The sequence below is a fragment of the Pyxicephalus adspersus genome, chromosome 8, assembly GCF_032062135.1.
Source record: "Pyxicephalus adspersus chromosome 8, UCB_Pads_2.0, whole genome shotgun sequence".
NCBI classification, from domain to species: domain Eukaryota; kingdom Metazoa; phylum Chordata; class Amphibia; order Anura; family Pyxicephalidae; genus Pyxicephalus; species Pyxicephalus adspersus.
This window is the reverse complement of record NC_092865.1, coordinates 52286330-52299239: the sequence shown is the minus strand read 5'-3', so window position 1 is coordinate 52299239 and position 12910 is coordinate 52286330. Positions and strand designations below refer to the sequence as shown.

The 12910-nt window shown below is 38.6% G+C and overlaps 1 protein-coding gene across 1 annotated transcript in view; it reads left to right on the top strand.

Moving 5' to 3' along the window:
• The window catches only part of LOC140337460 (sodium- and chloride-dependent creatine transporter 1-like), a 45035-nt gene extending 33248 nt beyond the window's left edge, over positions 1–11787 (top strand). Inside the window, exons 10-13 of the mRNA XM_072421209.1 lie at positions 802–939; positions 2111–2383; positions 2671–2841; positions 4391–11787. Of these exons, the coding sequence (XP_072277310.1) occupies positions 802–939; positions 2111–2383; positions 2671–2841; positions 4391–4534 (726 nt within the window). The 3' untranslated portion in view covers positions 4535–11787. The remainder of the gene's footprint in view (positions 1–801; positions 940–2110; positions 2384–2670; positions 2842–4390) is intronic.
• Positions 11788–12910: the final 1123 nt, after the last annotated feature.

Sequence of the window (12910 nt, the reverse complement as noted above, 5' to 3'; positions counted from 1 at the left end):
AAGGAATCACCAAGCTTTCTTCTGAACCAACTACTTCTATTGACTTGATTAGACACACTTTTCAATCACCCATCAAATGGTATTTAGGCATTTGAAGGCATAGTGAAAGCATTTGTAAGATAGATGTACAAACAAGTTCTGTGTTTCTGCTCCCTATACCCTTCCAGTTTCTGTGCAAGACATCTACAATGCTCGAAAACTGCTCATATAGTGGTTTCCAAGCATTTACAAGCCTACAAAATGCCTTTACAAACTGCCTGTTGACTCTCCTGTTGATACCCATTGGGTGTCTTGTAAGAGACAACCACAAGTCCATGTGGCCGCCCATCTAACCATGGTCTTAGGATGTAGACTTTTCCATCACTCAGATTAAACCACAATGACCTCACACTGTACTTATCTTCATGATTATAAAGAAATGCTAAAAGTAGATACTTGTTCTATACTCATTGGGTGGACAAATGTTTGTATTATAATTTGATTGGTATTAGTTTGGCACCCAAGAGAAATGTCTGGTGTTTATATGCTATCTTCAAGTGCTGAGAAAGACCTCCACTCCCTACAGGACATCTGCTCTCTCTTCACTTTCCTCTTCTCTTACATGGGCGCCCTACAGAGATGAGGTTGGACACTGGCACCGTCTGGGCACAGGTGGAGGAGGAGACTGGAGACAGCCCAGTGAGACAACCTGTGTGATGGTGGGCAGGGTCTGGGTACGGGAAACCTCTCATGAACTATAATGTGTTTGGCTGGCCTTCCTTCCATTGTTGTGACTTGTTCTTCTATACTTTCTCTTGGCAGTTCGTAGGGGTGGAGGGATTCATCACTGGTATCCTGGACTTATTTCCTCACCCAGTTAATGGTTTTGTCCGTAGGGAGGTAACTGCCGCACTCTGTTGTCTTCTGTGCTTTGTCATCGACCTCTCCATGGTGACTGAGGTAAGGTACAAATTATATTTGAAGGGTTGGGCCACCAAGGAAAGGGGTGGGGTGTCCAAATTCTGTATAAAAACTTTTCTACTGCATAAAAAAGTCCTTCTTAAAATGGATTCACAGGAGAGGTGACAGTTAAGGTCTCCGTTATCAGTTCATCACTTGCATCTACATAAAGACCAATATAATGGTACAGGTAGTCCCCGAGTTAAGGACATCTGACATACAAATGACTCCTAGGCTTGATAGGGGGAGGGGTGGTTTGTATGACTTGCAGAAGAAACCTTTTGCTAAACACAGCTGAGACTGAGCTCTTCTGCAACATCTTATAACTCTTTAATGACCAAGACAAACTCTGCAATTGTTTCTTTTTTGCATATCAAAGCAAAGCGTGCTCCAGAAGGTAATGAATATGTAGGCTCCATAAAGTTTTTTGCTTTGTTTGTGATTAGCTAACAGTGAGGATTTTATACAGTAACTGACTACACTGCCTAATAGTATGTTGAGACAAACATCTGTCCTAATTGCATTTATTAAAATAATGTACCTGTTCCGACTTACATAGAAATTCAACTTTAGAACAAATCTAGAGTCCTTATCTCGTATGTAACCTGGGGACTTCCTGTATAGTAATTCCAGTTTTCCTGTCAAATGTTTATTAGAATCATGTTTCCTATTGGAGAAAATGCAATTGTTTTCTTGATGGCTAATGCCATGAGAAGCATCGGACGCCTTGCAGGAAACATGAGGCAATCAACCCAGGAGTTCTTTATTTCTGAAAGCTGTAAAATGCTTTATTTGTAAATAGAAAACATTTTGTATACTGAAAACAAATTGCTCTTATTTATATCCACTTTTGTTGAGGTGTAAATATGATGTTATTTACTGAGCACAATAGCTCAAGCTAAAATTTAGACACTATGAATAGAACTCCTTTCCTATCTACTATTCCCATACTCTGGTTTCTATCACACATATAAAGAGCATGGAATTCAGCCACTGCTTTGCCCTGTCTGTCTCAAAAAAAAAAAAAACAAAAAAAAAAAACACAGAATGGAATCTTTAAACCTTTGGTAATGAAATATCAAATATATATGTATATTTATTTTAAAAGTCATTTAAACTCATTAGAAACTAATAAATGTGCTGATCGTCGTTGTAATTTTTATGATTGTAGGGTGGGATGTACGTCTTCCAGCTTTTTGACTACTACTCTGCAAGTGGCATCACACTGCTGTGGCAGGCTTTCTGGGAGTGTGTGGTTATCGCCTGGGTTTATGGTATGTCATATAATACAAATCCTAAATCTCAGGGTCAATACAGTGAGGTTAAAAAACTGAAAAACACCAGAAAACAAGCACAGAAACAAAATGATTTAAATCTGAACTCCAGGCAAACATCTAAATACATGAATGCTATACATTTAGAGGAATTGTTTACCCACCGAAGTGTTTGTATTGCTGTCTTATCAGTCCTGACATTAACAAAGCTCTAGTGTGTGTGTGTGACAGCTGGCCCCTCATTACGGTACCCATTCGTTTTCCATGGGGCTGCCTTGGTGAGAAGCCACTTGTAGCATCTCCCCCATGGCAGCATTTCCCTGGTATGAGGAAGCTGTAACCGCACCACAACCTTATGCCCAGTCCGAACATGCCATGCCTTAGAATGCAAGAAAAGCAATCTACATATCAATATATTTATTATAATATCTTTTTGTGATTTGTTTTTTATTTTTAGGGTATTTTTGTGTTTCATGTAGTCAACTACAAACCCCTAACATACAACAAGACCTATGTCTACCCGTGGTGGGGTGAAGCTATTGGCTGGGGTCTCGCTTTGGCCTCCATGCTGTGTATTCCAATGACTGTGGTTTACAAGATGCTGAGATCTAAAGGCTCTCTTCGAGAGGTGAGTGTCATTTTATTATGGATATATTTTAGTTCTTGTAGTTACATTTCATTGATAAGAATAAGGGGATCTGGCATTAAAGCAGACGTGCATAGAATATCTCCACTCCATCCTGCTACACCAGACAACAATGGAAAATGAAGGGTTAAAAGCTGAAGTCCAGGCAGATAAAAAAAGTCTAAATATTGCAACTTTGTATTCATTAATACATCTTGTCTATATCATCATAAATGTATTCTTTGCTGTGCTCTGAAGCTGTGTATTAGCCTTAAGCTGCGTACACACTTGCAATTTTTGTCGTTGGAAAGGATCTTTCACGATCCTTTCCAACGACAAGGGAGTGCACGATGCATGAACGGTGCTGTACATACAGCACCGTTCATGCCCTATGGAGAGGGGAGGGGGAGAGTGACGGAGCGGCACCCTGCTGCGCGCTCTCCCCTTCCCTTTCATTAGGATCGGCTGTCGTCCATCGTCCGTGGATCCGGCAGGTCGGTCGTCCGGACGATTTACGACACCGACTGTACACACGGCAGATTTTCGCCCGATAATTGGCCGATGCCGATTATCGGGCGATAAAAATCTGACGTTTGTACGTAGCTTTAGTCTACAGGAACGTTTTCCCCAGCACTTAACCTGAGGCTTTAAAAGTCTGTTTCCCATGCATTCCAATGGTATAAATTTCTACACCGGGACGTTTCCTCGAGGCATGTTTATGAGCGTTATCTATCACAATGCTTGCAACAATTAAAAAATTTCAATGGGTGTTTTCCTGCATTTATCAGCACTTAAAACATGAACGTGTTAAAAATGTGTTTTTAAAATGTCCGTGTAGACCCAGCTTTACCTGAATTTGACTCCATGGGTTTTAATGGGCTCCTTCCCTATGTAAATGCTGTGTATACAGATTTGTCATCTGCAGACCCAATTTGCTATACAGTGCTTTGCAATGTGTTGGTGCTTTATAAATAAAATTTATAATTTTAATCAGCTTCTTGTAATTCTGCACATCAGAGGTCCGCCTATCCTGAGATTTGGATTGAGATTTTCCTCATTGCCTATCCTAGGGTCCAGAAGAAAGGGGAATCTCCCCAATGCAGCCCTAGACAGCAATAAAAAGCAAACAGAGCTTTGCCTGAGGATTCAATTCATAGGGTTACTTTTGTGAATAATACTAATTGTTATATGAGAATGCAAGCAATACATGTAATTATAAAATAATTTTATTCTTTTGCTAGTATAATGATTTTTCACAGTGATCACTGACCTAATAAAGTGTCAGGTGTTAAGTAATTTAAGCTAAATTAAATGAATATATCAGATAAATAGGTATTTAGTTATATTATAGGTTAACCCTCATTGATAAAATAAGCAAAGATGGCATCTTCAAATACCATTTGTGATGGGTGTACTTCTGCCCCAAACATGATCCAATAAGGGCTGCATACATATATTATTGTCCATTACATTTGTCTATAAAACAGTAACTCTCTTTAGTTGATTGAAAACGACTGCTAAGAATTCCTGATTATTCTTCTTTTCTTGGCAGCGTTGGCACCATCTGACCACCCCGGTGTGGGGTCACCACCATCTTGAATATCTCACCCCCGAAGCAGAGACCAAGCTGCTCCCACCCGATTCTCTGGTCACGCTCAATAAGGAGAAAGCCACCCTGTTCGAGACTGTGATCTAAGCCGGCCTTGAGGGCAACTTTCGCCGCCAGTAATGCTTTCTTAATATGCCTAGTGCCAAGCCGTCCATTCTGTGTTTTGTATATGTGCAGCTTTTTGAGGGGTGGCAAGGGAGGAAGTGGTGAGGATGAAGATATCTTGCACATTAGTAACTTGAGTCCACTTAATGGTGTGACACATAGAGGGTACCTCTTCCTATAGAGCCACTTCTTACCACATGGGCGACTATAATTCCCAACCTTACAACAAAATTTATTACATCACATGTGAGATCCATCGCCTCAATGGCCAGGTTGTGTGCAGTGTGGAAGTAAGGTGCCAATGGTGTTTTTTGGGTCACAGTGGGAAATTGGTACCTCTTCTTGCTGCAATAAAGAGAAAGGTCACAAGCAAATAAGATTTTCTGATCTAATCACAAAGCCCCCTTATTAAAAAAGCGCCACTTTTGTGTGACATATCATTTTAATCATCAACCCAACCCTTCCCTATTTTACTAATATGATGTCTAAGCCTGTGCCCCATATCAGCCTTCATTGCTGTCTGTGTCCACATTGGAGACATTCACGCTATGTTCTGTCCAAGTGGTTGGACTGTCCTATGTGATGTCCAGAAGTACCTTTAGATATGTCAATGATTAAAAGAGGGAATTGGCTGCCTTAGAAGAAAGCATTGATCAATCTGCTTGATGAGATTTGAGAATGGCTTTAATTTCCTGACAAGGATCCAAAACTAATAATTGATGTTCAGTTTTACATTTTCTTTCCCCCATGTTCTCCTCAATGTTCTGCCAAGGATTCCCCAATGTCCTTCTAAAGTATTTAAAATAACTGTATGTTCTGAAGCTGTGAGAAGCAGTATTATAAGCTGTAAGCAACCTATAAGTAGACAGCACCTCAGTGGATTTGCCAATGGGATAATAAAATGTTTTTATGGTGTTCTTCTTAGAACGCATTAAGTATTTAGGAACGTAAAGTGTTTTTAAAGTAGACTGCAAATCTTGGTAGCAGCAATTATGTGAAGTGGACAATTATGGCGCCAATTTCACAAGGGGTGAATGACCTTGCTGAAGCATAAATTGTGCCTATGAGGTCACCAGTGGAATAATGGGTTGTGTTTTCATTATGTTAAAAGCCAAAAATGATTGCCTATGTTGTGATTTTATGACAAATAAACTTTTTAACCAAACCTCAGTAAATAACCAACTCACCAATGAATAAACCCCTTGTCCATCCCCAAAGTCCCATTTATTCCTTACTGGGTGACGCCATCTTGCCTTATGTACAGCACGGGATCCAGGCTTCTAATCAAAACTTGCAAATCAAGACACCTCAGACCCTGAATTTTTTAATATTTATTTGGATACGTGAGCAGAAAGGGGAACATGGGTTTGAGATGAAATGAGAGATTAATTGTTGAACTTTGATAAAAAGTCCAAAAATTCAAGAAGGGTTTTGTATGCTTAGGGAAAGGTATGTTGAAAGCAGCTGAATATGAAGGCTTCGCAATGGTCTCCATACTTGGGGGGGGTCTCATTAATATTCTTGATAGTAAATCAAGTCAGATATTACTACCTAGATGCACTGATCTTTGTAAACCTTCTTTCACACATAGTTGATTTAAAATTTTGCAAATCCTTTGGAAAATCTAATCTTAAACAATGTTTTTTTTTTCGCAAGGGGATTTTAAGGGCTTCTTGTATAGTTCCTTTATTTAATTCATTATTTCTAGAATAAGGAGAAACCAAAGCCATAAAGAGTTGAACAATGGAGCCTAAAATAGGACTTGTATTATATTATGTATTGTAAAAGGGTGACCTAGCCATCCTCTGGGATGAGCAGAATCATTTTATAAATTACAGCTAATTTATACAGCACAATACCTGCCCAGCAGCTTTTTATGGAAGGGGCTGATTGCATGGTAGTTACATTATATGGCACTAAATGATCAGATTATTGTAGCTATCTTATAATCACACCTTTATCAGCTTGCTAGATATCTGAACCGAAAACAATTGGCATTATTACCCCCTCCTATTCTTTGGGGCTATACCAGTCTCTGGAATGGCTTTCAGCAGGCTTTTTGAGCATGTCTGTTTGAATTGGTGCCCATTTACCCAAAAAGTTCCTCCACACCAAACATATTCTACCATGACTTTATGGAGCTGGCTTTGTGCACGGGGACGTAGTTATGCTAAAACAGACTGTTACCCTAAAGATGGAAGTGCACAATGGTCTAAAATGGCTTTGTATGTTGTAGCATTAGGATCTATTTACTGGATATTTTAAAGGTGGTGTCCACATACTCTAGGCTATATTGGACTCTATTTATAAATTACTTGCCAGCTGAATTCTCTGAAAATTCTATATTTCTACAGGTCTCCTATTAAAACAATGACTCGTTCTGCCATCTAGTTGCCAATCGTCTTAACATGCACAGCTGTCACAATAGGAAAAGAATAAGAAGGACTCAAATTTTACCAGCAAATTGGAGGGAATTATTGATAAATAGAGCCATTGTGTAAATTGCACTATACTAAACTCTAGGGCTTTAGAACCTAAATATGTCAAAATGAAATGGGTATGAAGCAGTACTATAGCCATTTTTTTTAATTGAATATGGTTCAGAAGAGTTATCTCCTTTTTTTTAAAAAAATGTCTGTGATCCAATGGATCGCTGCAATATGTATCCTAATAAAAGGCATTGGCTACAACTGGATCAAACTTGATCATATAGGTTAAATATATGAATTATAAATGTATAAATGTATCAGCCTGACTGCTATTAGAATTTACTTAACAAAGAATCTTAATAAATGAAGCTGAGGTTGTGCCTCCTGGAACAAGAAAGGCTTTTAATATCTTAATATTGTTGGGGTAATGATCTCATTGCCAGATTGTTCTCTAACAATTATTTTGATAAAGGGCCACGAAACTAAAAATCCATTTGCAAACTCTCATATATGTATAAGCCATTTAGGCTGGGGAAAGGATATGTGCAATGTACATCAATGGGGCTGTGTACAGTAAATATTGACCCTTAGAGTAAATATTGACCCTTAGAAACCTGAATTTTTGCAAATTTAAAATCGAAATCCATAATTGTAACAAATAGAACTTGGTTTCAGGTAAATCAGTCTTTTGGGAATGAGATTCAACAGCTACCAAAGATCTGGCAATTTATACTTGAGGAGTGGATCAGCCCCGAGCTTTAATTGATGCAATATTGATTTGGGGTGCAACTTTCTCTGGGGTGTATCTGTTACACCCTTTTCTTTATCAAGGTGCAAGTTTTCCATAGAGAATTTTAAAAAAATTACTTTTACCTACAAATAAAATTTCTCACAACATGTGATAGTCCCTACCTATTATACTTCTCTTTTTTTTTTTTATTATAAATTTTAATTTATTACTTTGAACATGAATTTGACCTACAAAGGGGTGTATTTATAAATTATTTCCCTGTCTAAATTCACCCATAATTTTCTTTTATACATAAAGCATTTCCAATTGTGACAGCTGTACACTTTGACAATTGGCCACTAGGTGGCAGAACGAGTCGTTGTTTTAATAGGAACTGAAACGAATTTCAGACGAATTGATGGGGGGGAATAATTTATAAATAGTTCAAAATGTTTGTATCAATTATTTAATACCAAGTATTTAGGAAAAATATTATCTTTTTGGGTGGTGGGGGGTAGTGGATGGTTTAGATACACTTTTCAGCTGTAAACCCGAAAATACTGAATTTTTGCTGACTCCTAACATACCGAAAAGGCTTAATGGATGAGGGAAGTAAAATAATGGATTTATTTTTGTTGAACAGAGTAGTATTTTTGTAGGTATAGTTCTACCAATCAGTAATCTATATCATATATATATGTGTATAAATCATTGATCTATATCCTATATATATACTGTATATCTATCCATCCAATAGGCCTTATGTAAGACTTGTAAGAAAGGGATGCATACGTTGCCCATTGCAACCAATCAAATTCTTCCTTTTATTTTCTACTGTGAACTAAGAAAGCAAGAATGTGATTGGCTGTTCTGTGTAATACAGACACATCACTGTTCTGCAGTCCTCATGGTTGACTAAAAATAGCCATTTTTTTCAAATTGTCTGAAATGAGAACTGTCAATGTTGCCCACATTAACCAGTATGGCATTGTAAAAACAAGCATGAGTAATAAAAACATGTTGTAGTATTTTCTAATTTGATTTTTTAATGCTATTTCCTACAGCTGTTAAAAGATTGCATATGTTAAGCTATTAATTTAATTTTTACCTTGCTTTCTCACCATAAACCTTTTACAAGACTTTCTTACATATTTCATAATAATAATAAAAAAAGAAATGTGTCGATTGACCACTAGGGGGAGCTCTCAGTAAAATTACTCTTTCTCCCAATCTCACTTAACATTAACATACGATGTCTGCCACATAGGGGATGCATTGTTTTAGGTGTGTCAGCCAACTCAAAGATGAAGCAGTAAAGCACAACTAATGTGTGGAATTGTAAAACAGGAATAGAGCCTGAGAAAGGAATGGGCATATCTGACTGCTCCCATCTTTGCTGAAGGGCAACTCCTGGTTTCTGTAGGCAACACCGTTTCTTTTTCAGACTTTTTGATAATGTTGGCTTGGTTTTGAGGTACCCATACACGGGTGCAAAAGGTTCTCCAAGGTCAGATCAGACCACGGTAATTGGTTGTCTACCCCTTGGAGATCGGATCAGGTTTTGGTCCGGACACTGAGCAGAAGGGGGTGTTGCATCTTTTACCATTGGGTACCCTACCTTTAACTAAACATCCATGCATCACATTCCAATTAAAGGGCATGACACAGGAGTCATATGGCCAGAAGGGTAATAAGGAGGGGCAGTTATCCCAGCTCCATGGGCCATAATAGGGTTCAATGTTGCAAAAATATGAGCCAGACCAAACCTATGATCTAGCAACAAGACTGCAATGCTTAAGCCAACCGTAGGAGCCCCAAATCCCAGGACACTTGTGTAAAAACGTTTGCTTATCTTGTGGGCGCTTTTTGCCCTATGTATGGGTACCTTATAATTTTCATAGCTTTGTTGGTCCAGAAAAAGTTTCCTGAAAAGTTGTAAGTCTTACCTGTGAGTGTCACGTGATATAGAGTCCACTTGCTGGCGGGTTGGAACCATGCTGCCTTCTTACCTCGCACTGAAGCTGCACAGCCATTGGCTCATTCCGTCTTTTTAGCCTCTCATATCGCCCTCTGTGATTAGCTTTGCACGTCACCAGCCTTTAATGTGTGATATAAAGTGTCCTCCATGCATGCTGTGTGTACTCCCTTCCTAATGTATTTGCACCGTTGGATACTCATGGTGTTTCTAATAGCCATTAACTTTTGTTGTCAGTCGTAGGACTGTAGGTGGCACCAGAGAGCTGGATGACTGGCACTTTAAACTTTCCATCCTATAAAATGATAAAGCATTTAAAAAAAATGAATGTCATTGTGGAGGTTGAATTCATCTTCAAACTTAATTATAGTTATTTTTCTTTGTCCAAAAACATTCTATCAAATAACTACAAGCTAAAACTAAGGTGTTCCAATTATTTATATATTTAAACAAGCCCATCATTAAAGTAGCCTATCTTTTCAAAACCATGGTGCCCTAACACATAGAAGCCAAACGTATCTGGGCATTTAGTGGATTGTGCGGTGAGATAACTGACTTTTGACTATTGTATTTAATTGCTTTTGTACTGTTTTTAAATTTCAGTATTTTACATTTTATGATCAACTCCATTTAAATCTATAAATAGCAGGAAATTATGTGTAGTGTATATATTGCACTTTTTTCCTGTTCTACTACAATAAAGTACTTTAGTAAGCAAATTCTAGGACTGTGGGGGGAGTCACTCCAATCCCAACTATCAATGACAACCTATATAGACATTTGTAGTCTGACCCCTAGTAGTGGGAGGAGAAAGTGCACACAGGAGGAATTTAGTGGCAAAGAAGTTCCATTTTTATCCTATGCTTTTCTTTGCCCACCCTACTATCCTGCACTTGACAGCTTTATTGGTATTTGCATTTATAGTTACATTTCTTCAATTTTTTAAGTGTTAGTAAAACTTTGATTTGGATAGATTTGGGAAGAGTTAGACCCTAGTACAGTAGATGGTGTCCACACTGCTGGATATAAATAAGTTCAGCTTTATTGCTTCATTGGAAAAGGTTTAAATATCTGTCTGTTTTATTGTTGTCTGTTTTCATATTGAGAAGATTCAATCACGTCAAAGTCCCGGATGGAGATTTTAAAGTAGACGTTACATGATCTCTGTGAAATCCTATGAACTTTAATTTGTTTTTGTTATTTCAAACAGCATTTTAATTATTTTTGTATTTAAATCTGCAACTTTTACTAAAATTTGAAACACCATGAAGGTTCTAGTTATATGGTGACAATACTGTGCCCTTGTCTCTCAATCCTGCTTCTTCATTGCATCCCTTTGTCAAGCTCTGCCAGCTTGGCCAAGATTCATGACAATATAAGATTTTCTATGTCTTATCTGTATAAGTGGACAAAAAGTGTCTGCACTGATGCACATTGCTGTGGCATGGTCCGCTGTTCTCACAATCAGTATACCCACCCTGAGAAATGCCATGCAGGCATTGCTGGAGTGTATGTAGGCAGGAAGTGGCTTCAACAAGGCTGCAGGAAATCAGGATGAAAATGTTGTTTGGTTGGCGTTTGATGTTGCTTACTATACCCAGCAAAATATTTGTATTTTAGGTAGGGTTTATATGTTCCTTCCCTTCTTTATCCAAACAAAAAAAAATTCTTTTTGATTAGAATATTTTATAAATCAAAGTGAGGTTCTATAGCAAAAGTCCATCAGGATGGTCACCATAGCCCACCGCACTCAACACTCCAATAAACCCTCTGGCTCATAGACTTCAATGTGGCTTTGCCACTCAATCCCAGCATTGTGACACCGCACATCGCTGACCCGTTCATAATGCCACGGATGTTGCTTGTAGTAGATTCCATATGTTTTCTGTGTGTGCCAAAATCTCGCCTTGCACCAAATGCTGTACAGAAACCCTTAGTGTTGTGTCCCAAGCCTCCCCACTTCCTCGCCAGTGCAGTATTCACATTTCATGGTTTATGCCAATATAAGTATTTCTATAGGGTCTTATTTTTATGAGTAGACATCAAATGTATGAGTAAACTCAAAGAACCTTGCAATAAAAATGAAATAAAACAAAAAAAAGTGGTGTTGATGTTTTTCTTTTGTAATAAAGTTACCTAAAGTATAAACTCAAAGACAAAAATCACATCAGGGAAAAGAAATTACAATCATCTGGGTTGGGCCAGATCGAAGGTCAGCCATCCCCAACAATATTGGGCCTCAGGGTGAATCTGCATGACCCAGCCAACCTGGAATGGATTTGGTAAATTATTGAAAACTTTTCCCTAATTTTATGATTTTTTTTTTTTTAGGAAATCCATGATAGTTTTATCCTCTTCAGTCTTAGAGAGTTTTAATAAATCAGGCTCTGTATTCTGATACCTGTATGTGGGTAATACCTGCAATGATATAGACATTTCTTTCTTACATTAAATGCCTTTCCTTTATAGATTTCTATATTTACAGGCCAAGCCGTCCAATGAAAGTGCCTAAGATAGTGGTTGGGGCAAACTATGGCATTACCAAGGGTCATACAGCAGTGTACCACCCAACTTTTGGAGAAGAACACTTTTTTTCTGCTTGTGAGATTCCTGTAATCTTTGAGTCTTCTGTGACACTATTGCCTCCACAAGGGTCACACGAGGCTCGTAGGAGGGTAGTAGGAGACTCTGGGGTCTCAGGAGAAATGGACCTCACAAGCAGAAGAAACAAAGGGTTCAGCACAGGCTCCAGTAATGAAGAATTTTTTTTTCTGCTTGTGATATTCTAGTGTTCTGTAATTCCTTTGACCCTAGTGCCACCTGTGACTCTATTGCCCTCACAAAGGTCACCAGAGGCTCTAGGGTCATAGGAGACACTTACTAGGGTCACGGGGATCACAGGAGAAATGGAGGTCACAGAAGAAGCAATGGCCTCAACACTAGCTTAGTGACAATCTGCCTAAATGCTAAATGGCATACTGCTACATCTTTAGGTGCCCAATCCAACCAAGAGCTGCCACCTCAATGGTCATGGGACTGGTGCCCCGGGAAAATCCAGAGATGCGGTTGGCCACATGCTTGGGTAGAGATCTGGAGTTGGATCACAGGCACTGTAAGGCTATGTTCAGACTTGCATCAGGTACAGCGATTCCAGTTCCCCAAACGATTCGGCTGCCCCCACCACTGTGTTGGAACCAGCATTTGTACATCTTGCAGTGGGCAGT